General features: G+C 59.2%; 1 protein-coding gene across 21 annotated transcripts in view; it reads left to right on the top strand.

Moving 5' to 3' along the window:
• Window positions 1-27,388, top strand: part of OBSCN (obscurin, cytoskeletal calmodulin and titin-interacting RhoGEF) — a 142,732-nt gene that overhangs the window by 49,578 nt on the left and 65,766 nt on the right. For 14 of the 21 annotated variants that reach the window (XM_087862428.1, XM_087862446.1, XM_087862430.1 and 11 more), the window contains 30 exons: window positions 1,356-1,631; window positions 3,627-3,902; window positions 6,195-6,470; window positions 7,923-8,198; window positions 9,136-9,420; window positions 9,615-9,881; window positions 10,029-10,298; window positions 11,127-11,393; window positions 11,600-11,866; window positions 12,041-12,153; window positions 12,269-12,422; window positions 12,584-12,745; window positions 12,834-12,938; window positions 13,733-13,999; window positions 14,097-14,366; window positions 14,476-14,742; window positions 14,828-15,094; window positions 15,199-15,465; window positions 16,764-17,036; window positions 17,601-17,867; window positions 17,990-18,256; window positions 19,502-19,774; window positions 20,123-20,389; window positions 21,135-21,401; window positions 21,493-21,756; window positions 22,063-22,326; window positions 24,867-25,130; window positions 25,706-25,969; window positions 26,308-26,571; window positions 27,114-27,377. In XM_087862428.1, coding sequence (XP_087718554.1) covers window positions 1,356-1,631; window positions 3,627-3,902; window positions 6,195-6,470; window positions 7,923-8,198; window positions 9,136-9,420; window positions 9,615-9,881; window positions 10,029-10,298; window positions 11,127-11,393; window positions 11,600-11,866; window positions 12,041-12,153; window positions 12,269-12,422; window positions 12,584-12,745; window positions 12,834-12,938; window positions 13,733-13,999; window positions 14,097-14,366; window positions 14,476-14,742; window positions 14,828-15,094; window positions 15,199-15,465; window positions 16,764-17,036; window positions 17,601-17,867; window positions 17,990-18,256; window positions 19,502-19,774; window positions 20,123-20,389; window positions 21,135-21,401; window positions 21,493-21,756; window positions 22,063-22,326; window positions 24,867-25,130; window positions 25,706-25,969; window positions 26,308-26,571; window positions 27,114-27,377 — 7,530 coding nt within the window. The remainder of the gene's footprint in view (window positions 1-1,355; window positions 1,632-3,626; window positions 3,903-6,194; window positions 6,471-7,922; window positions 8,199-9,135; window positions 9,421-9,614; window positions 9,882-10,028; window positions 10,299-11,126; window positions 11,394-11,599; window positions 11,867-12,040; window positions 12,154-12,268; window positions 12,423-12,583; window positions 12,746-12,833; window positions 12,939-13,732; window positions 14,000-14,096; window positions 14,367-14,475; window positions 14,743-14,827; window positions 15,095-15,198; window positions 15,466-16,763; window positions 17,037-17,600; window positions 17,868-17,989; window positions 18,257-19,501; window positions 19,775-20,122; window positions 20,390-21,134; window positions 21,402-21,492; window positions 21,757-22,062; window positions 22,327-24,866; window positions 25,131-25,705; window positions 25,970-26,307; window positions 26,572-27,113; window positions 27,378-27,388) is intronic. The other 7 variants (XM_087862436.1, XM_087862432.1, XM_087862434.1 and 4 more) reach the window with 7 other exon arrangements.

Genomic DNA, 27,388 nt, shown 5'->3' with positions numbered 1-27,388 from the left:
ATGTGGACCAAGGCTAGAGTTTAGGGACTCCACGTGGACAGCCTTCGGGAGCAGTCTAGAATATATAGTTCTGACGTGGTATAGCCTAGGTGGAGCACTGGTTGAATGTATGGCCCCAACAGGAAAAGCTAACATAGACCATGGTAGACTGTCTGATGAGACAGTCTACTAGAACTACCCATGTGGAGCAGGGATAGAATGTTTGTTCTTCACCTGCAATGGCCCACATGGAGCAGGGATAGAATATGTAGTCCTGGGGCGCCTGGGTGACGCAGTCATTAAGCGTCTGCCTTAGGCTCAGGGCGTGATCCCGGCGTTCTGGGATCGAGCCCCACATCAGGCTCTTCCGCTGGGAGCCTGCTTCTTCCTCTCCCACTCCCCCTGCTTGTGTTCCCTCTCTCGCTTGCTGTCTCTGTAAAATAAATAAATAAAATCTAAAAAATAAAAGAATATGTAGTCCTACTTGGAACATCCTACATATGCAGGGGGAAAATGTAGGTTCCATTTGGAACAGCCCACGTGGACCAGTGTTAGACTGTCTGGTCGTTTCCTGGAACAGCCCACGTGGAGCAGGGATAGAATGTATGGTCCCCCCCTGGAACAGCCTATGTTGAGCAGTGATAGAATGTAGGGTCTGTACCTGGAACAGCCCACATTGAGCAGTGATAGAATGTGTGGTCCCCACCTGGAACAGCCTACGTGGAGCTGGGATATAATGTCAGGTACTTAACTAAAACAGCTCACGTAGCACAAGGATAGAATGTATGGTCCCCACCTGGAGCAGCCCACGTGGAACAGTGATAGAATGTGTGGTCCCACATGGAACAGCCCACGTGGTACAAGGATAGAATGTGTGGACCTCTCCTGGAACAGCCCACGTGGAGCGGTGATATAATGTGTGATTCCACCTGGAACAGCCCACGTGGATCTGAGATAGTTGTATGGTCCCAACCTTGAACAGCCCAACATGGAGCAGGAATAGAATGTCTGGTCCCCACTAGGAACCGCCCAAGTGGAGCAGGAATAGAATGCCTGGTCCCCATCAGGAAGAACCCACTGGAGCAGGGATACAATGTATGGACCCCACATTGAAGAGCCCACGTGGAGCAGTGATAGAATGTCTGGTCCTCACTGTGCTCCCACCTGAAGAAGCCCACCCACAGTAGTTACAGAATGGGTACATAAACTTTGTTCTTCAATGTAGAGCAGGCTCTGAGGCTTTCCAGACCCCACAGCTGATGCAGAGCCTGGAGAAGTTTCCAGTTCCACTGCCTCCCTGTGTAATCCTTCCCCCAGTGCTGCCTTCCTAACGTATACATGGAGTCCTTGATCAAGTGTATCCTCTCTGTCCCCAGAGCCCTCTGTGGCATTTGCCAAGGAGCAGCCAGCACGCAGTGAGGTGCAGACCAAGGCGGGGGCCAGCGCCACCCTGAGCTGTGAGGTGGCCCAGGCCCAGACAGAGGTGACGTGGTGCAAGGACGGGAAGAAGCTGAGCACGAGCTCCAAATTGCACGTGGAGGCCAAGGGCTGCAGCAGGCGGCTGGTGTTGCAGCAGGTGGGGAAGGCGGACGCTGGGGAGTACAGCTGCGAGGCCGGGGGCCAGAAGGTGTCCTTCCACCTGGATGTCGCAGGTCAGTCCTTCGGGTTAAAACTCTAGCTTTGATTGAGGGTGATGGTGGGATTAGCATACAATCCAGATGGACTCTGGAGCTCTTTCCATTAGACTTATCTCTTCGCAGGTCCCTCCTTCTGCCTCCTATTCTCATACACGTGGCTGAGCCAAGAGAGTTTGGATGGGGAGGTGTACATGGAAGGGTTTGGGTGTACCTGTGCACCCTGACTGGTGTATCCAAGTATGGTCCCCATGGAGGAGCCCTCAGGCAGAGCAGTGATAGAGTGTATGTTCCCCATCTGGACAATTTGGGTGGAGCAATGGTAGAATGTGTGGTCCCCACCTGGAAAAGCCCACATGGAGCAGTGACAGAATATGGTCCCCAAGTGGAACTAACCATGGGGAGCAGATGAAGAATGGATGGTCCCACTTGGAAGTACCCACGTGGAGTAGGGATAGTGTGTATGGTCTGACCTGAATGAGCCCACGTGGACCAGTGTCCAATGTGGTCCCGACCTGGAAATGCTCATGTGGAGCAGGGCTAGAGTGTAGGTACCCCATGTGGACAGCCCTTCTAAACTGTTTAATTTAGAATATTAGTTCTGATGTGGAATAGCCTAGGTGGAGCACTGGTTGAATGTATGGCCCCAACAGGAACAGCTAACATAGGGTGTGGTAGACTGTCTCGCCGCCATCTGGAACTACCCACGTGGAGCAGAGATAGAATATGTAGTCCTACTTGGAACATCCTACGTGTGCAGGGGGAAAATGTAAGTTCTGTTTGGGACAGCCTAGGTGGACCAGTGTTAGAATGTCTGGTCCTGTCCTGGTACAGCCCATGTGGAGCTGTGATACAATGTATGGTCCCCACCTGGAACAGCCTATGTTGAGAATGGATAGAATGTGTGGTCCCCACCTGGAACAACCCATTTGGAGTGGTAATAGAATTGTGGTCCCACCTGGAACATCCTATGTGTGCAGTGGTAGGATATATGTTCCGACTTGGAACAGCCCATGTAGACCAGTGAAAGAATATCTGGTCACCTCCTAGAAAAGCCCACGTGGAGCAGTTATACAATGCATGGTTCCCACCTGAACAGCCTATGTGGAGCTGGGATATAATGTCAGTTCCTTACCTAGAACAGCCCATGTAGCACAAGGATAGAATGTATGGTCCCCTCCTGGAGCAGCCCATGTGAAACAGTGATAGAACATGTGGTTCCACATGGAACAACCCACGTGGAACAGGGATAGAACGTATGGTCCCCACCTGGAACAACTCACATGGAGCAGGGATAGAATGTGTGTTCCGACATGGAACAGCCCACGTGAAACAGAGATAGAATGTATATACCCCTCATGAAACAGCCCATGTGGAGTGGTGATAGAATGTGTGATTCCACCTGGAACAGCCCACTTGGATCTGGGATAGTTGTATGGTCCCCACCTTGAACAGCCCAACATGGAGCAGGAATAGAATGTCTGGTCCCCATCAGGAGAACCGACTGGAGCGGGGATAGAATGTATGGACCCCACATTGAACAGTCCATGTGGAGCAAAGATAGAATGTCTGGTCCTCACCTGCAAAGGCCCATGTGGAACAGGGTTGGAATTGTGGTCCCACACGGACCAGCCCAGGTGTAGCACAGAGAATATATGGTCTCCACATGGACCAGCCGACATGCAACAGATATAGAAAGTATGGATCCCACCTGGACACCCACGTGGAGCAGGGATAGACTGTACGGTCCCACCTGGAGCAGTCCATGAGGAGCAGTGGTAGAATGGACTGTCCCCACCTGAAGAAGCCCACCCACAGTAGTTACAGAATGGGTACATAAATTTTGCTCCTCAATGTAGAGCAGGCTATGAGGCTTTCCAGACCCCACAGCTGATGCAGAGCCTGGAGAAGTTTCCAAATCCACTGCCTCCCTGTGTAGTCCTTCTTCCCCCAATGCTGCCTTCCTAACGTATACACGGAGTCCTTGATCATGTGCATCCTCTCTGTCCCCAGAGCCCTCTGTGGTGTTTGCCAAGGAGCAGCCAGCACGCAGTGAGGTGCAGACCAAGGTGGGGGCCAGCGCCACCCTGAGCTGTGAGGTGGCCCAGGCCCAGACAGAGGTGACGTGGTACAAGGATGGGAAGAAGCTGAGTGCGAGCTCCAAAGTGCACGTGGAAGCCAAGGGCTGCAGCAGGCGGCTGGTGGTGCAGCAGGCAGGGAAGGCGGACGCTGGGGAGTACAGCTGCGAGGCCGGGGGCCAGAAGGTGTCCTTCCATCTGGATGTCGCAGGTCAGTCCTTCGGGTTAAAACTCTAGCTTTGATCGAGGGTGATGGTGGGATTAGCATACAATCCAGATGGACTCTGGAGCTCTTTCCATTAGACTTATCTCTTCGCAGGTCCCTCCTTCTGCCTCCTATTCTCATACACGTGGCTGAGCCAAGAGAGTTTGGATGGGGAGGTGTACATGGAAGGGTTTGGGTGTACCTGTGCACCCTGATTGGTGTATCCCAGTATGGGCCCCATGGAGGAACCCTCAGGCAGAGCAGTGATAGAGTGTATGTTCCCCATCTGGACAATTTGGGTGGAGCAATGGTAGAATGTGTGGTTCCCACCTGGAAAAGCCCACATGGAGCAGTGAGAGAATGTGTGGTCACACCTGGAAAAACCCAGATGGAACAGTGATAGAATATATGTCCCACTTGGAAGTATCCACGTGGAGTAGGGATAGAGTGTATGGTCGGACCTGAAAGAGCCTACGTGGACCAGTGTCCAAAAGTATGGTCCTCACCTGGAACAGCTCATGTGGAGCAGGGCTAGCACGTAGGGTCCCCACATGGACAGCCCTCGGGACTGTCTAAAATATATAGTTCCGGCATGGAATAGCCTAGGTGGAGCAGTGGTTGAATGTTTGGCCCCAACAGGAACAGCTAACATAGAACATGGTAGACTGTCTCATCCCGATCTGGAAGTACCCACGTGGAGCAGGGATAGAATGTATGTTCCACTAGAGGAAAAGCCCAGGCAGAGAAGTGATAGAAAGTGTAGTTCTCACCTGGTTTAGCCCCCAGGAAACAGTGATAGAATGTATGGTCCCCACGTGGAACAGCCCCAGTGGAGGAGGGATAGAATGAGTGGCTCCACCTGGAAAAGTCTATGAGGAGCAGTGATAGAATGTATGGTCACTACCTGGAAGAACCTACATGGAACAGGGATAGAATGTATGGACCCCAGCTGGACAGCCCATGTGGAGTGGTGATAGAATGTGAGGTCCCACCTGGAACAGCCCACTTGAAGCAGTGCTAGAATGTCTGGTTCTGACCTACAAAGGCCCACGTGGAGCACGGATAGATGTGTGTCCCACATGGAACAGCCTACATGGAGCAGGGATAGAATGTGTGGCCCCAAGTGGAACAGCTCACCTTGGGCAGTGAATAGAATACATGGTCCAACCCGTAACAGCTCAAGTGGAGCAGTGATAGAATGTGGTCACTCCTGGAACAGCTCACATGTAGTAGTGATAAAACGTGTCTTTCCACCTGAAACAACACATACGGGGCAGTGATAGTATGTGTGATTCCACCTGGAACAGCCCACATGGACCAGGAATAGAATTTCTGGTCCCCATCAGGCAAAACCCTAAAGAAGCAGGGATAGAATGTATGGACACCACATTGAACATCCCACGTGGAGCAGTGATAGAATGTCTGGTCCTCACCCACAATGGCCCACGTGGAGCAGGGTAGAATGTGTGGCCCGACGTGGAACAGCTCAAGTGGGGCAGTGATAGAATGTGGTCACTCCTGGAGCAGCTCATGTGTAGCAGTGATAGAATGGTGGTCCCACACGGACCAGCCCAGGAGTAGCAGGGATAGATTATATGGTCTCCACCTGGATCAGCCCACGTGCAACAGATATAGAAAGTATGGATCCCACCTGGACACCCACAAGGGGCAGGGATAGAATGTACGGTCCCACCTGGGACAGTCCATGAGGAACAGTGGTAGAATGTCTGGTCCTCACCTACAAAGGCCCACGTGAAGCACGGATAGAATGTGTGTCCCACATGGATCAGCTCATGTGGAGCAGTGATAGAACGTGTGGTCCTACCTGAAACAACACACATGGGGCAGTGATAGTATGGGTGGTTCCATCTGGGACAGCCCACGTGGATCAGGGATAGAAGGTATGATCCCCCCTGGAACTGCCCAAGTGCAGCAGGAATAGAATGTCTGGTCCCCAGGAGGAAGAACCCACTGGAGCGGGGATAGAATGTATGGTCCCCACCTGGCACAGCCCACGTGAAGCAGGGATGGAATGTATGGTCCCACCTGGGACAGTCCATGAGGAGCAGTGGTAGAATGGATTGTCCCCACCTGAAGAAGCCAGCCCACATAAGTTACAGAATGGGTACATAAATTTTGCTCCTCAGTGTAGAGCAGGCTATGAGGCTTTCCAGACCCCACAGCTGATGCAGAGCCTGGAGAAGTTTCCAGTTCCACTGACTCCCTGTGTAGTCCTTCTTCCCCCCTTCCTAATGTATACATGGAGTCCTTGATCACGTGCATCCCCTCTGTCCCCAGAGCCCTCTGTGGTGTTTGCCAAGGAGCAGCCAGCACGCAGTGAGGTGCAGACCAAGGCGGGGGCCAGCGCCACCCTGAGCTGTGAGGTGGCCCAGGCCCAGACAGAGGTGACTTGGTACAAGGACGGGAAGAAGCTGAGCGCGAGCTCCAAATTGCACGTGGAGGCCAAGGGCTGCAGCAGGCGGCTGGTGGTGCAGCAGGCAGGGAAGGCGGACGCTGGGGAGTACAGCTGCGAGGCCGGGGGCCAGAAGGTGTCCTTCCACCTGGATGTCGCAGGTCAGTCCTTTGGGTTAAAACTCTAGCTTTGATCGAGGGTGATGGTGGGATTAGCATACAATCCAGATGGACTCTGGAGCTCTTTCCATTAGACTTATCTCTTCGCAGGTCCCTCCTTCTGCTTCCTATTCTCATACACGTGGCTGAGCCAAGAGAGTTTGGATGGGGAGGTGTACATGGAAGGGTTTGGGTGTACCTGTGCACCCTGACTGGTGTATCCAAGTATGGTCCCCATGGAGGAGCCCTCAGGCAGAGCAGTGATAGAGTGTATGTTCCCCATCTGGACAATTTGGGTGGAGCAATGGTAGAATGTGTGGTTCCCACCTGGAAAAGCCCACATGGAGCAGTGACAGAATATATGGTCCCCAAGTGGAACTAACCATGGGGAGCAGATGTAGAATGGATGGTCCCACTTGGAAGTACCCACGTGGAGTAGGGATAGAGTGTATGGTCTGACCTGAATGAGCCCACGTGGACCAGTGTCCAATGTGGTCCCGACCTGGAAATGCTCATGTGGAGCAGGGCTAGAGTGTAGGGACCCCATGTTGACAGCCCTCGGAAACAGTCTAGAATATATAGTTCTGACATGGAATAGCCTAGTTGGAGCACTGGTTGAATGTATGGCCCCTAAAGGAACAGCTAACATAGAGCATGGTAGACTGTCTCGTCCCCAACTACTCTTGTGGAGCAGGGATAGAATGTTTGGTCTTCACCTGCAACGGCCCACGTGGACCAGGGATAGAATATGTAGTCCTACTTGGAACATCATACGTGTGCAGGGGGATAATGTAATTTCCGTTTGGAACAGCCTAGGTGGACCAGTGTTAGAATGTCTGGTCCTGTCCTGAAACAGCCCACACGGTGCTGTGATAGAATTGTGGTCCCACCTGTAACATCCTATGTGTGCAGCGTAGGATATATGTTCCATCTTGGAACAGCCCACATGGACCAGTGAAAGAATATTTGGTCACCTCCTAGAACAGCCCACGTGGAGTAGTGATACAATATATGGTCCCCAGCAGGAAGAACCCATTGGAGCAGGGATAGAATGTATGGACGCCACGTTGAACAGCCCACGTGGAGCAATGATAGAATGGTGGTCCCACATGGACCAGCCCAGGTGTAGCAGGGATAGAATATATGGTCCCCACCTGGAACAGCCCACGTGGAGAAGGGATAGAATGTACGGTCCCACCTGGGACAGTCCATGAGGAGCAGTGGTAGAATGGACTGTCCCCACCTGAAGAAGCCCACCCACAGTAGTTACAGAATGGGTACATAAATTTTGCTCCTCAATGTAGAGCAGGCTCTGAGGCTTTCCAGACCCCACAGCTGATGCAAAGCCTGGAGAAGTTTCCAGTTCCACTGCCTCCCTGTGTAGTCCTTCCCTCAGTGCTGCCTTCCTAACGTATACATGGAGTCCTTGATCAGGTGTATCCTCTCTGTCCCCAGAGCCCCCTGCGGTGTTTGCCAAGGAGCAGCCAGCATGCAGTGAGGTGCACACCAGGGCAGGGGCCAGCGCCACCCTGAGCTGTGAGGTGGCCCAGGCCCAGACAGAGGTGACTTGGTACAAGGATGGGAAGAAGCTGAGCGTGAGCTCCAAAGTGCACATGGAGGCCAAGGGCTGCAGCAGGCGGCTGGTGGTGCAGCAGGCAGGGAAGGCAGACGCTGGGGAGTACAGCTGCGAGGCCGGGGGCCAGAAGGTGTCCTTCCACCTGGACGTCACAGGTGGGTACCAGGGTCAGGCGGATGGCATAAGCACCTGACAATCTTGAAACGATCCCTTACTGGACAGGGTGGGGAGACAAGTGTGTGTTGCCCCTGTGTTGGGTTGTCTGCTGATGGGCCCAGCCCTGGGCTCTGTCCACTAGCCACATCATTGTTTGGAGAACAGTCACCACTGCCCCTATTCAGGGACGTTCTCAGCATCCACTTCCCCAAGCTTCTCCCCTCTCCTCCATATCCGTACCTCAGCTAGTGACAAACCCTGGCACTGAGGCTTCCTTGGGCACCTGCAGCTGCTGCGGCCTGAGGTCTGTGGCAGTACCTGTCTGTGGCTAGGGTTGGTGAGCAGACATGTGTCCCATTTCCCATCCCCCCTGGGCAGCTTCAGAGCCTCACTTGAGAGGCCTCTGGCCTTGGGATCCTGATTCTCCAGCTGTCCCATGGTCAGCCCTGTGGGCTTGCCCTTGCTTGGATGCCCATCCTGGCCTTGACCTGGGCCTGGCTGTCCTGCCTGCCTCCCCTCCTGGGTCTGCTCCCCGACGTCCTTCTGTTGTGTGCGCCCAGGCCCCAGACTTCGGCAGGGTCTCTCTAAACTGCCTGCTCCCCCCTCTCTGCAGTATCTGCTCATGGGGCCATCTTCCCTGGTGGGCAGGGGTCCTGAGCTCTCAGCTCTTGGCCTGACAGAGCTCTTGGACCCCAGACCTGTGGTCCCAGGGGCTCCTCCTGGTTGCCCTTTCCGGCCTCTGGAAGCCTGGATGGTGGCTGGCAGGTGGCATGGTTTGCTCAGCAGAGAGACAGCAGTGGGGCCAAGTGGTTGCAGAGCAATGGGAGTTCGGGGTGGCCCCATTTCAGGTCTTTTCCCACAGTGTGGCCCTAGGTGGGAGGAGCCCAGACCAGGAATGCGAGGGCCCCCCTCTCATGCTCACTGACCTACCCCCAGAGCCGGAGGCTGAGCCCCCCACCCTCGAGAGACCTGGCCGCAAGGAGCCTCTGGTGGTCAGGGAGCACGAGGACATCGTCCTGACAGCCACGCTGGCTACACCCTCTGTGGCCGCGGTGACGTGGCTCAAGGACGGTGTGGAGATTCGCCGAAGCAAGAGGCACGAAACGGCCAGCCTGAGGGACACCCACACCCTGACTATCCACGGCGCGCAAACCCTGGACAGCGCGGTCTATAGCTGCCATGTGGGCGCAGAGGGGCAGTATTTCCCTGTGCAGGTGGAAGGTCAGCAGGGCTGTGGGTGGTCCTCTGGGAACCCCATGTGTGTGTGGGGTGGCAGCAGAGGGGGTGTCCCCTGTGAGGTCGTGCGGGCAGCATCCCTGTGCAGAGCCGGAGGAGGACTCAGGGCGCAGGACTGGTGAGCACAGAGGTTGTCCCCAGCCTGAGCCCTGCAGCTGATGTCCCCTCCCGTCCTGCAGAGGTGGCCGCTAAGTTCTGCCAGCCCCTAGAGCCCGTGAGCGGGGAGTTGGGCGGCACAGTGATGCTGGTCTGCGAGCTGAGCCCGCCCCAGGCCGAGGTCGTGTGGCGCTGCGGGGACACGCAGCTCCGGGCTGGCAAACGCTTCCAGATTGAAGCCGCGGGGCCCCAGCGCTCACTCACCGTGACAGGCCTGCGGCTGGAGGATGCAGGGGAGTACTCGTGTGAGACCCGTGATGACCGCACCAGTGCACAGCTCTCTGTTAGCAGTAAGCAACTGAGGGACGTGTGGGTAGGTGGGCAGTTGGGTGGGGCGCACCTGGGCAGCTCCCTAGAGGAGGTGTCCTTTCTCCACCTCTGCAGGGTGGGGCCTCTGCCTCTCCCACCCACCTCTAAAGCAAAACCCCTGTCCGCAGCCCCCCGAGTGGTCAAGTTCACGTCTGGGTTGAACACCGTGGTGGCGGAGGAGGGCCGCGAGGCCACCTTCCAGTGCGTGGTGTCCCCCGGGGACGCGGCAGTCACGTGGTTCCGGGACGGCGCCTTGCTGCAGCCCAGCGAGAAGTTTCTCATATCGCAGAGTGGCGCGGGCCACAGCCTGACTATCTGCAGTCTGACCCTGGAGGACGCTGGCCAGATCACCGCAGAGGCGGAGAGCGTCCAGTCCTCGGCTGCTCTTCGGGTGCGAGGTGCGTGGATGGGGCCACAGGGAGGGCCTCCCCATGGCTGGTTCCCTGGCAGCCTTCTGATGCCAGCCCGTGTCCACCTGGTCTCGGTGACCTGGAGGTTCCACAAAGGAGACTCGGGTGGGGGCCAGGGGCCGGGGACCTACTTGGAAGGGGACAAAGTAAACTCCCACAACATGCATCTGGTTGTGGAGTGGGCAGAAGTTGAGGCTGTCCAGGGAGGCTTCCTGGAGGAGGCATCCGAAGCCGAGCCCCAGGGATGGCAAGGTGGGAGGAAGGGGAGCTGACAGCCAGTGCAAGCAGAGGCAGGAGGTGGGGATGACCTTCCCTGGCTGAAGCCGGGCCCTCACCTGGGGAGTAGTGTGCACACATACACTCCCGGGGAGATGAGGCGGAGCTGGGGACTGGGAGGCTCACACGCGCCACGCTCTTCATTCCTTAACGTGGAGCGTCCAGGGTCTTCTTCAAGCAGAGTGGCTGGTGCGGCAAGTCTGGGGGCTCGGTCTGTTGCACCAGCTCCCGTGACCTGCTGTTGGCGGCCATGGGCCACACTGGGGAGTTGCAGGCACTGTGCCAGGCCGGGGTGCCGGGAGCAGGGGAGCAGGAGGTGAGAGGTGTGCTGAGGAAGGAGCTGCCTCCCAGAGCCTTGGCTTCCTCCCGTGTAACTACCTGTGCAGCAGCACGGTGGGCCTAGCTTGGAGGCGGAACGTGAGGTCGTGGTGGGGGGCCGCTGTGCTGGTGGGGGATGGGCTGGTGGTGGAAGGGCCCTCCAGCTCTGGCTCTTCCAAGAGTGGCAGTGCCTGTAGTGACCTCCCCTGCTTGCGACCCCAGAGGCTCCGGTGCTGTTCAGAAAGAAGCTGGAACCCCAGACGGTGGAAGAGCGGAGCTCAGTGACCATGGAGGTGGAACTGACGCGGCCGTGGCCCGAGGTCAAGTGGACGCGGAATGCAGCGGCCCTGGTGCCAGGCAAGAACGTGGAGATTCACGCAGAGAGCACCAGTCACCGCTTGGTTCTGCGCTGTGTGGGGTTCGCGGACCGTGGCTTCTATGGGTGTGAGACTCCGGACGACAAGACGCAGGCCAAGCTCACCGTGGAAAGTGAGCAGCAGCGGTGGGCCGGGCCTGGGGGTCAGGCGTCCAGGAAGGAGGCCCCTGGAGTAACAGGCCCTGGGGCGTGCCGGGAAGGGGTGGGCCTTTCCCTCCTGGACAGCTGGCAGGCTCTGAGGCCCCGGGGGAGGTGAGTGGGGCTGGCCTGAGGGCGTGTCCGCGTGGCGGCTCACTGTGCCCCTGCGTGTGTGCCGCAGTGCGCCAGGTCAGGCTCGTGCGGGGCCTGCAGGCAGTGGAGGTGTCGGAGCAGGACACCGTCAGCATGGAGGTGGAGCTGTCACACGATGACGTGGAGGGCGGCTGGACACGTGATGGCCTGCGGCTGCAGCCAGGGCTCATGTGCCAGCTGGCCGTGCATGGCCCCATCCACACCCTCACGCTCTCGGAGCTGCGGCCGCAGGACGGGGGCCTCATTGCCTTCAAAGCCGAGGGCGTGCACACATCTGCACGGCTCACAGTCACTGGTGCGTGGGCATGGGCAGGACCTGCTGCAGAGGAGGCCTGGGGAGGTGGGCGGGGACAGGGTGGTGGACTCCTGGGGGCAGGGCACTGGGTCTCATTCCTAGAGCCAGCTGTGTGATACCGCCCAGCTCAGGCCCTCCTGGCCCTGCTCTCACCTCTCGCCTCCCGCCAACCAGAGCTGCCTGTGAGGTTCAGCAGGCCCCTGCAGGACACGGTGGCCACAGAGAAGGACAAGGTGACCCTGGAGTGTGAGCTGTCACGCCCCAACGTGGATGTGCGCTGGCTGAAGGTGCCTCTCTCCCCGGGAGTCCTCTCGCTCCACCTGCCTCTCATGGTGGCCTGGCAGGCATGGGACTGCTCTGCTGGGGAGTCCCAGCACCTGACCCGACCTCATCCCTCCTCAGGACGGCGTGGAGCTGCGGGTGGGCAAGACAGTGGGCATGGTGGCCCAGGGTGCATGTCGGAGTCTCATCCTTTACCGGTGTGAGTTCGGGGACCAGGGTGTGTACGTGTGTGACGCTCACGACGCTCAGAGCTCGGCCTCCCTGAAGGTGCAAGGTGGGCGATTAGGGGTCAGAACCTCCTGGCCTCCCCACATTCCCCAGCAAGATGCCTAGCCCCCTGGCTCTCCCAGCCTCATACCCTTCAGCAGTCTGGGTGGGAGGCAGGAAGGGGTAGCTGTGTGCCCAGGTGTGACAAGGCCTTGCCTGTTACCTCAGGTCGTAGGGTCCAGATCGTGAGGCCCCTGGAGGATGTGGAGGTGATGGAGAAGGAGGGTGCCACATTCTCCTGTGAGGTCTCTCTCGACGAGGTGCCAGCCCAGTGGTTCTGGGAGGGCAGTAAGCTCCGGCCCAGCGACAACGTGCGGATCCGCCAGGAAGGTGCGGCGCTGGGCCGGCTGCGGGAGGGCACATCCTCCTCCTGCCCCAGGCCCTCCTCCCCCCAGGGCTGAGTTGCCTGTGTTTCCAGGAAGGAAATACACGCTCATCTACAGGAGGGTCCTGGCAGAAGACGCAGGGGAGATCAAATTTGTTGCGGAAAATGCAGAATCACGAGCGCAGCTCCGAGTGAAAGGTGAGGGAGCCCGGGGGGGGGGGGGGAGTTGTGCAGGGCAGTGCGTGGGTGAACACACACCTTCCGGGCCTTCTAAGGGCTGACAGGCTCACTGTCATGGAACAGGCTTGGGGCACAACAGGCCTGTGTGGGACTGACCCAGAAGGAGGAAAGGGAGGTGTTGCCTCCCCAGCGGGAGGGCAGGGGTCTCGGAGAGGCAGCTTTGAGTAAGAGGGCTCAGGGTCTCCTTGTTGAAAACGGAAGCAGCAGTAAACTGTTCCTCCTCCTGGGACTGTAACGGGTGCTGGAGAGAAGGCATGTGAGGCCCTGGCAGGTGGAGAGGGTAGGTGGCGACGTCAGCTCTTACCTGGTAGCCTTGGTGACAGTGAGGGCATCGAGGAGGGAGGGTCTGCAGCTAGGGGGGTGCAAAGGCATAGAAGGCTTGGATTTGCTTAATGCAGCAGTGTGCCAGGCGGGGGGCAGGGTGTGGTGTGCGGAAATGTGGCAGGTCGGGGGTGTGCGGGGGCCAGGGGTGCGCTGAACGAGCTTGTGAAGGGTCAGGGGCATGCACGGGTGTGCTCAGCTTCCTCCTGGTCAGCTGTATGCAGTGGGTCCCAGAGAAGCCGGAGGGGGACACTTAGGGTAGCCATCTGCTGGCCCCGGTGAATGTGAACGGGGCCAGTGGGGTCTGTTCTGCCCCAGGGCAGGGGCCCAGCCTGGTAGTTGGAGGCTGCAGAGGGAGAGCACCTGGACCGAGGTGGGGGTGGGGTTTTGGAGCCCTGAGCACAGCCCAACCGCACTGGCCACACCCACAGAGCTGCCGGTGGCCATCCTGCGCCCGCTGCGGGACAAGATAGCCATGGAGAAGCACCGTGGCGTGCTGGAGTGCCAGATGTCTCGGGCCAGTGCGCAGGTGCGGTGGTTCAAGGGCAGTGTGGAACTGCAGTCCGGGCCCAAGTATGAGATGGTCAGTGACGGCCTCTACCGGAAGCTAATCATCACGGACGTGCAGCCCGAGGACGAGGACACCTACACCTGCGATGCTGGGGACGTGAAGACCAGCGCCCAGTTCTTCGTGGAAGGTGCGGGCAGCGCAGTGCGGGCGCCTCTCCCCCGTGCGTGTGGTGGCGGGCCGTCCTCCCTAAGGGACCGCGCTGGTGACCAGCCCCTCACCCACAGAGCAATCCATCACCATCGTGCGCGGCCTGCAGGACGTGACGGTGATGGAGCCCGCCCCTGCCTGGTTCGAGTGTGAGACCTCCATCCCGTCGGTGCGGCAGCCAAAGTGGCTCCTGGGAAAGACGGTGCTGCAGGCCGGGGCCAACGTGGGCATGGAGCAGGAGGGCACGGTACACCGCCTGACGCTGCGGCGTACCTGCTCCACCATGACTGGGCCCGTGCACTTCACCATCGGCAAGTCGCGCTCTACCGCGCGCCTGGTAGTCTCAGGTGAGCGCGCGGCCCGCGTCTGGGCTGCAGACGGACCGGGCACAGCGCGGGGGTAGGACCCGGTGGTCCCTGCGTTGCCGCAGCTCCGCCCTCTCCCCTTCCGCCGCAGACATCCCTACGGTGCTCACGCGGCCGCTGGAGCCCAAGGCGGGGCGCGAGCAGCAGTCGGTGGTCCTGTCCTGCGACTTCAAGCCACCCCCCAAGGCCGTGCAGTGGTACAAGGAGGATACGCCCCTGGCGCCCTCCGAGAAGTTCAAGATGAGGCTGGAGGGCCACATGGCAGAGCTGCGCATTCTCCGCCTCACGCCCGCCGACGCCGGCGTCTACCGGTGCCAGGCCGGCAGCGCCCAGAGCAGCGCCGAGGTCACCGTGGAAGGTACAGGGGGCGCACGGGGCCCTGGGACGGTGTGGGGGGGAGGCGCCAGCGGCGGGTGCTGAGCAGCCCACTGTGCCCTGGGCAGCGCGCGAGGTCACGGTGACGCAGCCAATGCAGGACGCAGCAGTCACGGAGGAGGGCCAGGCCTGCTTCTCGTTCGAGCTGTCCCATGAGGACGAGGAGGTGGAGTGGTCGCTCAACGGCACGCCTCTGTACAACGACAGCTTCCATGAGATCGCCCACGAGGGCCGGCGCCACACGCTGGTGCTGAAGCGGGTTAGGCGAGCGGACGCGGGGACCGTGCGCGCCTGCTCCCCTAAGGTGTCGGCCACGGCCCGCCTGGAGGTCAAAGGTGAGGGCTTCCCTGCAGGCCCTTGGGGTCCTTCCCGGGAGGGGCGCCGGGCTCTCGGCAGGCCGGAGGTGGCGCTCGCTCACCTGCCCACACCCGCCCCCCAGCAAAGCCGGTGGTGTTCCTGAAGGCTCTGGATGATGTGTCCGCGGAGGAGCGGGGCACGCTGGCCCTGCAGTGCGAGGTCTCGGACCCCCAGGCCCGCGTGGTGTGGCGAAAGGATGGCGTGGAAGTGGGCCCCAGCGACAAGTACGACTTCCTGCACACAGCGGGCACGCGCGGGCTCGTGGTGCACGACCTGAGCCGGGACGACACCGGCCTCTACACTTGCAGCGTGGGCTCCGAGGAGACCCGCGCCAGAGTCAGTGTGCACGGTGCGTGGCTCAGAGAGCTCCAGGGGGCGGGGCAAGCCCAGGGGCGGGGCCGGGGGCGGGGCCGGGGTCATGGGGCGGGGTCAGTTCCGAGGGGCGGAGCCGGTCCCTGGGATGGGGGCGGCTCCAGGAACGGTTCTGGGAGGAGGGAGCGGAAACTCTTCCGGGAGGTGGGTGGGGGGGGTCAGAGGGCGGAGCTGTTTCCAGGAGGTGGGGCCGGGTCCAGGGGTTGGAGCCGCATCCAGGGGGCGGGGGCGGGTCCAGGGGCGGGTCTGGGTCCAGGGGCGGAACCGGTTTCAGGGGGAGGGGTCGGGGGCTGCCTCTGCCGGGGTCTATAGATCAGAGCAGGCTCCTGGAGGAGCAGGCTTGACGGGATCCTGGGAGGCCCTGGTGCCGGCAGCGGGGTGAGGGACGATGAGCAACGGTAGGGCTGGGGACACTGGACTGGCCATGCTTGATGGAGTCCCAGGGTGCCAGGAGTTCAGCAGAGGCTGGAGACAGTCCCTCTGCACCGGGGACTGTGTGTGGGCAGTTGTGGGGGCCACGGAAGGGTACAGTCAGGGTCATCGCTTGGGGGTGGCCAGTGGCAGAGACCCAGATGTCAGGCATAGGATGACCTGGAGGGACTCCCGGGCCACAGGCACAGCCTGGTGAGGTGGTTGTTGGCAGGCCACGTGTCTCACTATGGAGCCACACCATAGGCCACCCAGCCAGCAGGGCACCATCAGCCCCCTCACCCCCAGGACACTGGGTCCCTTTAGACGTCCCTCTCAGCCTGGGCCTGGCCTCCTGTGTGCACTGCTGCCCTGGCCCACTTTCTCTGGTCCCGTCCTCCCTCACGGGCATATGCATGGCAGGCTTGCTGCCCAGTCAGCCTGTGGCGGGTCCCTGCTGGTCTGGCTGCAGTTTGAGGTGAGATAGGGAAGGGGGCAGGGCAGTGTGGTGAGTTTGTTCTAGAGCTGGATGGCCCCTTCATTTGGGGCTCCCGTCCTTGCCCTTCTGGAGCATTCGATCTGGTGACTGCTGTGGACAGTACTTGTTCTGTAGCAGACAGGAAGTGGCCACACTGGTTGGAACAGCTGTCCGTGATGCAAACACCAGGGTTCGGCCAGCTGGAGGCATTTGCTGAGGGGGCAGCAGGTCCACCAGGGCTGGGGCTGCAGATGGGAGTGAGATCTCAGCCGTCTTGGGGTCTGGCCAGGGGTGGCTCTGGGCTGAACAGTGCCAGTCTCGTGGGGAGGGGAAGGGGCTGGTGTCCAAGAGCCTGGCCTGGCACGACCGCCATCTCCTGTGGCCCACAGACCTGCACGTGGGCATCACCAAGAGGCTGAAAACGGTGGAGGTGCTGGAGGGCCAGAGCTGCAGCTTCGAGTGTGTCCTGTCCCACGAGAACACCGGCGATGTGGCCATATGGACAGTGGGCGGGAAGACCGTGGGTGGCTCGGGCCGCTTCCGGGCCACACGCCAGGGCCGCAAGTACACCCTGGCTGTCCAAGATGCTGCTCCTAGTGATGCTGGGGAGGTGGTGTTCTCTGTGCGGGACCTCACCTCCAAGGCCTCCCTCATTGTCAGAGGTGGGCACCACAGGCAGGGCAGGGTGGGGGCCTGTCTCCGCGGGGCTGAGGGTGGAGTGGGGCCTCAGGCCGGGCCCTGGAGAGCTCCCTGGTTGGAGACCCAGAGACACCTGTTGGGGTGCTGGGGGGTTTAGTCATCTGAGGGAGTTCCCTCTGTAGGACGATATTGTTCAGACTCTGGGCAGAAGCAGGGTTTCTAGTCTCTAGTGTGTGGTCTGATGGCTGTGGGAGCCCCCAGGCTCGTGGCTCACTGAGCTAGTGAAACCGCCACTGGTGTTCCTGAGCGCATGGCCCTGGCATAAATCCAGGTGCAGATGGGTGACACTCAGTTCCCAGTTTTCACTGGCCATGGCCACGCTATGAGTCCTGGGACTGTGAATGATGCTGAGCTGTGAGAGTCTGTGGTCTCATGTCTCCCCTTCCCAGCCCCTCCCCCGTGACCATGGGGGCTCCTGATTTCCAGGGCCCTGAGGCTCCTGGGCCCAAGGTCCCTGTGGTCACCTGCCCTATAAGCATGGCTAGGGCATGGCCGCGCCTCATGGGTGGCTGCTCTGCTCTCTTCAGAGAGGCCAGCGGATATCACGAAACCACTGGAAGACCAGCAGGCCAGTCCAGGCGAGGATGTGGTGCTGAGCTGTGAGCTGTCTCGGGCCAGCACCCCGGTGCGCTGGCTGAGGGACGGGAAGGCCATTCGCAAGAGTCAGAAGTATGACCTGATCACGGAAGGCACTCGGGCCATGCTGGTGGTCCACGCGGTCTCACCCAAGGACTCAGGCGAATACACATGTGAGACAGAGGCTTCCAAGAGCACAGCGAGCCTCCGTGTGGAAGGTGACCCCACAAGAGACCCCGGGCTGGGTCCCCATGGCCTCAGCAGGGGAGCTGCTCATGGTGGGGGCCTTTCCCTGTCCCAGGGGGCCCTCAACCTCCACTCCTTCCTACCCCCTTCCCAGAAAAGGCAAACCGGTTCACGGAGGAGCTGGCTGATCTGCAGGTGGAGGAGAAGGGCACGGCCGTGTTCGTGTGCAAGACAGAGCGTCCCGCAGCGATGGTGACCTGGCGCAAGGGCCTCATAGAGCTGCATGCGTCAAGGAAGCACACACCCAGCCAGGAGGGCCTGACCTTGAAACTCACCATCAACGCACTGAACAAAGCAGACAGTGATACCTATACCTGTGACATCGGCCAGGCCTGTTCCCAGGCCCGGCTTCTGGTGCAAGGTGAGGCCTGGCGCTGTGCTGGCCTACGGCGTGGTCGGGTGTGAGCTTTGTTTGTTTAAAGTAGACTTGGAGGCCCTCGGAGACCAGACTCAGTTTCCCTATCCCTGGGAGGTGGGCCCTGGATGGTCTAGTCTCCGAGGCCCTGCTGGCGTGAGCCTGGCCCCCACACCGCCGCTCAGCAGGGATTGCACGTGGGGTGTGTGGCCTGGGAGGTCTCCCAGTGAGAGTAGCAGTTGCAACTGCCATGCACCCACCTCACAGATCAGGAGATGGGGGCCTGCCGCAGGGTCCGGGGCTGGCCCCAGGTCACAGGGCACACTGGTGTCCAGGCGTGGCCATGCATCGCCCTCCCAATGCCAACGCCAGCACCCAGGGTCAGGGGGAGGTCCCTCCTTGAGGGGAAGGGATCTGTCCACAGGAAACAAGAAAGAACAACAAAGAAGACTTGCTGTGTTTTTTCTCTGCTTTTCTGCGAAATCCAGCAAATGCAGTGAGCTCACACTAAAGCACCCTGTGACTGCGGCAGAAACCATGCTCTGTGGGAAACTGGTACTCAGGTTTAATCCAAAAAATGTCAGTGACAGTGGGCATCAATTTCCTCGAAGACAAGACACAGACTCGTGCCCGTCGGGCAGTCAGTCTTCAACTGTTTCCTTGTCTGCTCGGCTCACATTGCCCACCACCGGGCTGTCCACGCGTTCCTTGCGTGGTCCCACAGCTCTGAGACACCTGCCAGCGCAGGGGGAACCAGGAGGCTGAGTCCGTCTTAGTCACTAGGATTTGTCTCTGAGTTGTCCCCAGCCTACGTCGGCTGCAGAAGTAGGGTGTTTTCCGAACAAGTCACGTCGCTAAGCCTCCAAAGCACGTGATCAAAATTGTAACATAGACACAACTCTGTTGTCACACTCCTGTTCCCTGTGTTCATCCATGACTTAATGGCCTTCAGTGACCTTGGGGGTGGGCAGGTGTGGGAGCACAGTTTGGCGACACAGGGCCTGCTGTGGTCCCCCCGCCGTGCTCTGCAGAAGGACCCCACACATGGCTTTGGGGCTCATCCATGGAACCAAAGCAAACATTTTGGACAGTTCAGCTCTGCCCCCCTTCCTGGTTCCTGGGTTTGTCGTCCCGAGCCCGGGAAAGCTGCGTGCTCTCTCTGGCCGTCACCCCGTCTAGGTCTCGGGGAGTGCCCGTTTCCCTCGGCAGCTGGCTGCAGCGGAGCCTGACTTGCCGGTCTGTGCCCTGCAGGCCAGAGAGTGCTCATCACGGAGGATCTGGAGGACGTGGAGGTGCACGAGGGCTCCTCAGCCACCTTCTCCTGCCGCATCTCCCCTGCCGACTACGGGCCCGTCCACTGGTTCCTGGACAAGACACCCCTGCACCCCAACGAGCTCAATGAGATTGAGGTTCAGTCAGGGGGCTACCACGTGCTCACCCTGCGGCAGCTTGCTCTCAAGGACTCCGGCACCATCCACTTCGAAGCAGGGGACCAGCGGGCCTCAGCCACCCTGCGGGTCTTAGGTGGGCTGTGTGCTCAGCCCTGTAGTGGTGCCCAGTCCATGTGGCTGAGGGTGCAGCCTTGTGGAGGGCAGATGTTGGCCATGTAGAGAGCATGGTCCTGGGGCTCACGGGGCGGTGCCCAGCCCATGGACCCCAGGGAGGTGGGGCTGTTTGAAGGCGACCATTGCATGTGGGTGCAGAGGTGATCCCACCATCCCCACTGTGTGGGCCATGCCATGCCAGGCCTTCTCTGTGCCCCTGGCAGCCCCGGTGTGGCCTCAGGCTGAGGGGGTAGGTACACACTCAGCCAGGGAGCTGCTTGGTCTGCAGGAGTCCCCAAGTGTCCTGTGCTTCTTTCTGTACCTCCAGAAAAGCCAAGTGTCTTCTCCCGTGAGCTCACAGACGCTACAGTCACGGAGGGGGAGGATCTGACCCTGGCCTGTGAGACCACAGTCCTGGACAGCCCCGTGTGCTGGACCAAGGACGGGAAGGTCTTGCGGCCATCAGCCCGGTGCCAGGTGAGCCAGGAGGGCCACCGGGCCCAGCTGGTCATTACTGGTGCCACCCTGCAGGATGGCGGGCGCTACAAGTGTGAGTCCGGGGGCTCCTGGAGCAGCTCCATTGTCAGGGTCCACGGTAAGTTCCTGGGCTCACACCCACATCTCAGGGCCCCCTCTGTCTATCTCCAGGGCTCTGCTGCTTTGCTAGAATCACCCCTCTTCTGTCTCCTGACCAGCCGCATGTTTCTTGCTTCATTCCTGTGTCTTGTTTTCTGACACCTCTGTGTCCCCCTCCTTCTGACCTGGCTTGTCTTCACCTGTCTCAGCACGGGCCACATAACAAATACCACAGGCTGGGCAGTGAAGCAACAGACCTTGACTGTCTCCTCTCCCTGAGCTGAGAAGTGTCAGGTCCAGGCATGAGCGTGGCTAGATCCTCCCGAGGCCTCTCTCCGTGGCATGTACACCCCAACTTCTCCCCATGTCCTTGCATTGTTGTCTGTCTGTGTCTGTGTCCTAATTTCTATTACGTGACCACGTGACTTGTAGGATTGGGCTCATCCTGATGGCCTCATTTTACCTGAATGGCCTCTGTAAAGACCATCTCCAAACACAGTCATTCTGGGGGTTGGGGCTCCAGCGTAGGAATTTGGGGGGATACGGTTCATGCTACTCTGCCCTTCTGTGCTCTCAACTGTTTGGCTGCCCCTCCTGGAAGACAGAGTTCTGGGGATCGCTCTCCATAGCCCCCAGTGTGGAAAGGGTGAGGCAGGCCTGCCTGTGCTCTCTGGCTGCCATGTCTCCAGCTGTCGTCAGCCACAGGGGGCCCTCTGCCAGGATGAAGGACGTGGGTGCTGAACCAAGCCTGTGCCTGCCCACAGCACGGCCAGCACGCTTCCAGGAGGGGCTGAAGGACCTGGAGGTGCTGGAGGGTGGGGCTGCCACTCTGCGCTGCACGCTGTCTTCTGTGGTCACACCCGTGGAGTGGCACCGTGGAGACGAGGTTCTGCAGCCTGGAGGCAAGTACAGCTTGCGTCAGGAGGGCACTGTGCTGGAGTTGGTGGTCCGGGACCTGCGGCCCCAGGACAGTGGGCAGTATTCCTGCTGCTTTGGGGACCAGATGACCTTGGCCACACTCACTGTGAAGGGTAAGCGTCCCTGCCTGCCCTGCCCACAGGCCCCTTTCATCCCTGTGGGAGGGTGAAAATGACATTCTCTGTCTGCTGGGCCCTGTTGCAGCCCTGCCTGCTGAGTTCATAGGGAGACTGAGAAGCAAGGAGGCCATGGAAGGGGCCACGGCCACACTATGCTGTGAGCTGAGCAAGGAGGCCCCCGTCGAGTGGAGGAAGGGGTCTGAAACCCTCAGAACTGACGATAGAGTCAGCCTGAAGCAAGACGGGACCATCTGTGAGCTGCAGATCCGTGGCCTGGCCATGGCAGATGCCGGGGAGTATTCGTGTGTGTGTGGGAAGGAGAGGACATCAGCCACGCTGACCATCACGGGTAAAGACCGTGTGTGGCCGAGCAGAGCTGTGTTCTGGTGTCCAGTTGACTTTGTGACGTCCATCTGTACTCAGTCCGTGTTCACGTTCTTTCTCTCCCTCACTCTGTATCCATTACTCCATGGAATCCACCTCATCTCCTGGGCTATTGTATGAACCACGAGAAGCCAGCATCGTAGCCACTTCCCACCCCTTGGTCACTGCTGGTCCTGTTGTCCTATGGGAGTCTGTCTTGTCCTCTGTCATGTCATGTCCTGCCCCCAACAATCTCCAGACAACCTGATGTTCTGTGTCTGAATTTTCTCAGCCCTGCCTGCTGAGTTCATAGGAAGACTGAGAAGCAAGGAGGCCACAGAAGGGGCCACAGCCACACTGAGCTGTGAGCTGAGCAAGGAGGCCCCTGTGGAGTGGAGAAAGGGGTCCAAGACCCTCAGAGCTGGGGACAGAGTCAGCCTGAGGCAGGACGGGGCCGTGTGTGAGCTGGAGATCCGTGGCCTGGCCGTGGCAGATGCTGGGGAGTACTCGTGTGTGTGTGGACAGGAGAGGACATCAGCCATGCTGACTGTCAGGGGTAAAGACCGTGTGTGGCCATGTGGAGCAGTGTCTCTATGTCCCAAAGCTGTGTCATGTCCTATTGCTCTGCTCTGGTCACTGTATGGCCCTCCTGCTTCTCTGTGTGTCTCCTGCATCCTGAAGCATGAATCTCTAGGACCTCCTTGTGTGACGCTCATTTTGGATAAACTGCAGAGAACAAGGCCCTTCCTGCCCTCAGGAGGTCATATCTAGGGGAGTGATGGGGGGCATCCCACAACACAAATAGGAGAATTATAGCCTTCTTGAGGCCTCTGAAGGGAGCGTGCCAGAGGAGGAGCTAGGAAGTAGATTGAAGGTTATTCAAGACAAGGATACCAGGAGGCTGATTAAGGAGAAGAGCCAGGACACACATGCAGGGTCATGGGAGAGCTGTAGGGGGTGAAGTGTGGGTGTGGAGGATGGGTGGAGGTAAGGTCTAGGTATGGAGATGAAGTAGAGGCTTGTTGGATCTGGAGATAAGGTTTGTTGCGGTAAATATGAAAGTTCAGGTGACGTGAATTGGGTGTGGAGCTGAGGTGAGGTGGGGGTGGAACTGAGGTGAGGTGAGTGTGGAGCTGAGGTGAGGAGGGTGAAGAGGTGAGTCGAGGTGGGTGAGGAAGGTGAAGCGAGGTAGGCGAGGAGCTGAGGCGAGGCGGGTGAGGAAGGTGAGGTAAGGCGTGTGTGGAGGTGAGGTGAGGTGGGTGAGGGAGGTGAGGTGATGTGGGTTAGTGAGGTGAGTCGAGGTGGGTGTGAAGTTGAGGCAAAGTGGGTGTGAAGGTGAGGCGAGGTAGGCGAGGAGCTGAGGCGAGGCGGGTGAGGAAGGTGAGGTAAGGCGTGTGTGGAGGTGAGGTGAGGTGGGTGAGGGAGGTGAGGTGATGTGGGTTAGTGAGGTGAGTCGAGGTGGGTGTGAAGTTGAGGCAAAGTGGGTGTGAAGGTGAGGCGAGGTAGGCGAGGAGCTGAGGCGAGACGGGTGAGGAAGGTGAGGTGAGGTGAGTGCAGAGGTGAGGTGAGGTGGGTATGGTGGTGACGTGATGTTGGGGCTGTGTGACAAGATGAGGCGGGAGGTGAGGTTTGGGTGTAGAAAGAGGGGAAGGTCAGGAGTGCCTGACCCAGGAAGGCAGGTGAGTGTCCATGGTTGGGTGGGGGTCCATGTGTGGTGACTGGCAGGTGGGTTGGCTGTTCTCACAGCAGCAGCGCAAGGGTCCAATGGGGCGTCAGGCTAGGGTGCAACAGGATGCACAGGGAAGGATAGGGTTGTGTCAGCTGGATCAGGAGGGCTGGTCCAGGGGTCAGGGATGTCAGGGCCATGTCCTGTGGGGGGCGAGGCTGGAGGGGGCAGGTGGGGGGGGGCTCCCTGTGCAGTGGAGCCGCCTCCTGGGGGCGTCTTGCCCACCATCCCCAGGGAGCCTGCCTCTAATCGGCAGCCATGTTGCCAGTTTTGTGTCTGTGGACGTTCCTCCTCTTCTGGCTTGAGTTCACGGTCTGTGTCTGTCTGACCCTCCCAGGCCTGACCATCCCATTCACAAAGGTCCTGAGGCCTGGGCAGGCCAAGGGAGGGGGGGCCTGTGCAGTGTTGTGAGGGGCCCAAGGCCCTTGGGGATGCCCAGGTCCTGACCATGGTATGGCTGGTGGTTCCCTGGGCGGGGGCTGGGGTCCTCAGGGGCCCTTTTGGGGGCCTGGTCACTTCCTGCAGGGAAGCAGATGGGACAGGGCAGGATGAGGCCACCCACCACATCCTGAAGAGGTCCCAGGAGCAAGGCCAGGCCACTGTGCTGCTTGAGCCATGTGGACAGGCACAACATCTTTGCCAAAGAGGCACTGGGTGAACTCATGGGGTACGGGCAGGCGGCCTGCCCTGCAGCCTGAGTGCCCTCTAGCCCGGGAGCTGCTGCCAGGGGCTGAGGGGGAGCAGAGTACCCAGGCTGACTGGCTGTAGGTGGCCCTAGAGAGCCACTTATAGAAGTGTGGGGCACAAGGACACCAACTGTAAGGTGACAGTCCAGGAGGAGGGCAGCTCCTGTTTCCCGCCCAGCTGGGTGGTCCTTGCTCCTGTGAAGAGTTTAGGGGGCTGTGTTCATGTCTCCTTCCTTGTCTATATCCATCAGGATCACAAAATCACTATGATATAGGGAGCCACTGAGGGGCCCATGGCCATGGTGTGATCTGAGTGGGGCAGCTTGGGGTGTGTGGAGTAGAGGAGGGACCTGGGCCCTTGAATCTGGTATCAGGTTAGTCTGAGGCAGGATGGGCCATGGGAGATGCTGGAAGATGTCCCCTGTGGGCACTGTGGCCATTTCTCCATGTGTGTCCATGTCCTGAGGTCCTCTGAGGATGCCAGCTCCTCTGTCTCCTTGCTGGCCTATACCCAGATGGGTTTAAGTCACACTCTACCCCTACACATTGATTCTCCCACATGTCTGAGTGTCCATGCTTTGATTCCTTATTTGCTCTAGGATGTGTTTCATTGTTGAATGCCCACATCCTGAATCCTCATATTCCCCAGTCTGATGTTCTCTGTGTCATCTCAACCCTCTCCAGCCCTGCCTGCCAAGTTCACCAAGGGCATGAGGAAGGAAGAGGCCATGGAAGGGACCACGGCCATGCTGCAGTGTGAGCTGAGCAAGGCGGCCCCCGTGGAGTGGAGGAAGGGGTCTGAGACCCTCAGAGCTGGGGACAGAGTCAGCCTGAGGCAGGATGGGACCGTGTGTGAGCTGGAGATCCATGGCCTGGCGGTGGCAGATGCTGGGGAGTACTCGTGTGTGTGTGGACAGGAGAAGACATCAGCCATGCTGACCATCAGAGGTAAAGACTATTTGTGGCCATGTGGGCCTCTGGCTCGGTGTGTGCCCATTGTCTCCCTGTTCGCCCCTATTCTTTGGAGGACTGTGTGGGCATCTGTGTCTTTCCAACTGTGGTTTCGTGTCTGTCCTGGGTTCTGTGTCCTCATTCAGCAGATGTCCTGATGTTTGTGTCCAGTGCTTTGTGCCCTTTGTTTCTGCAAGGCCATTTGCCTCTCTCACCATCTCTGCATGTGTGTCTCGTTCAGGCCGTGGCCCTTTGTAGTTGTTTGATCCTTGTGTGTGTACCCGTCCTGGACACAAGTCCCCCAGACAGCCGACTGTTCTCCCTATTTCTTGGCTTTCCCCAGCCGTGTCGGCTAGAGTCATACCAAGTATGAGGCCTGAGGAGCCACTGAAGAGGCCATGGCCACACTGTGCACAGGCCAGGCTGAGGGAAGCCACCACCCACCGTGTGTGCTCAGCACACCGAGCATGTGGCCCATGTCCATTTGGGTTTGTGTTTTTTCTGTGACGTTTGTGTCTTGTCCATGTGGTCAGAGACTGTGATTGTGTCTGTGTCTTTCTGACCCTCCCCAGCCCTGCCTGCCAAGTTCACCAAGGGCCTGAGGAAGGAAGAGGCCACAGAAGGAGCCACGGCCACGCTGCAGTGTGAGCTGAGCAAGGCGGCCCCTGTGGAATGGAGAAAAGGTCCGGAGATCCTCAGAGCTGGGGACAGAGTCAGCCTGAGGCAGGAAGGGACCGTCTGTGAGCTGGAGATCCGTGGCCTGGTGGTGGCAGATGCTGGGGAGTACTCGTGCATGTGCGGGCAGGAGAGGACATCAGCCACGCTGACCATCAGGGGTAAAGACCATGTTTGGCCAAGTGTACCGTGGCTTGGTGTCTCCCATTGTCACTATATCACCACCTTCCCTCTGTTAGACTGTGTTGATATCTGTGTCTCTCTAGTTGGGTCCCCCTGGGGTCTCCTGGCCACCATTTCCTTGTCCAGTATTGTCCTGATGTTCACGTTCAGGCTTGACCTGTTCCTCCTGAGCCATTTGTCTCCCACCTCTCCTGTGCTTCATTCAGTCATTCATGCTGTGGCCTTCTGCAGATTGTGTGGTACTTGTGGGTATCTCTTCCTGGACACAGACTGCCCAAGACAGTCTGGTGTCTTCCTGACTCTTGGCTCTCCCCAGCATTACCTGCCAAGTTCATAAAAGGTCTGAAGAATGAGGAGGCCACAGAAGGGGCCACGGCCACGCTGCACTGTGAGCTAAGCAAGGCGGCCCCTGTGGAGTGGAGGAAGGGGCCCGAGACCCTCAGAGCTGGAGACAGAGTCAGCCTGAAGCAGGATGGGACCACGTGTGAGCTGGAGATCCGTGGCCTGGCTGTGGCAGATGCTGGAGAGTATTCGTGTGTGTGCGGGCGAGAGAGGACATCAGCCACGCTGACCATCAGGGGTAAAGACCGCATGAGGCCAAGCAGAGCTGTGTTCTGGTGTCCACTTGACTTTGTGACGTCCATCTGCACTCAGTCCATATTCACATTCTTTCTCTCCCACATTCTCTCGGTGTCATCCTCCATCGATTACTCCATGGAATCCACCTCATCTCCTGGGCTGTTGTGTGAACCATGAGAAGCCAGCATCCCACCCACTTCCCATCCCTTGGTCACTGCTAGTCCTGTTGTCCTTTGGGAGTCTGTCTTGTCCTCTGTCCTGGGGTGTCCTGCCCCCAACAATCTCCGGTTCTGTGTCCGACTCTCCCGAGCCGTGCTGGGCAGAGTCATACCAAGTATGAGGCCTGAGGAGCCACTGAAGAGCCCATGGCCACACTGTGCACAGGCCAGGCTGAGGAAGCCACCACCCACCATGTGTGCTCAGCACACCAAGCACATGGCCCATGTCCATTTGGGTTTGTGTCCTCTCTGTGAAGTTCGTGTCCTGTCTCATCCATGTGGCCAGAGACCGTGATTGTGTCTGTGTCTTTCTGACCCTCCCCAGCCCTGCCTGCCAAGTTCACCAAGGGCCTGAGGAAGGAAGAGGCCATGGAAGGAACCACGGCCATGCTGCAGTGTGAGCTGAGCAAGGCGGCCCCCGTGGAGTGGAGGAAGGGGTCTGAGACCCTCAGAGCTGGGGACAGAGTCAGCCTGAGGCAGGATGGGACCGTGTGTGAGCTGGAGATCCATGGCCTGGTGGTGGCAGATGCTGGGGAGTACTCGTGTGTGTGTGGACAGGAGAAGACATCGGCCATGCTGACTGTCAGGGGTAAAGACCAT

This window comes from Ursus americanus, chromosome 5, assembly GCF_024610735.1.
Source record: "Ursus americanus isolate L20-20 chromosome 5, mUrsAme1.1.p, whole genome shotgun sequence".
NCBI classification, from domain to species: Eukaryota; Metazoa; Chordata; class Mammalia; order Carnivora; family Ursidae; genus Ursus; species Ursus americanus.
Note: the sequence above shows the minus strand (reverse complement) of the source record. Positions and strands in the feature narration are given on the sequence as shown.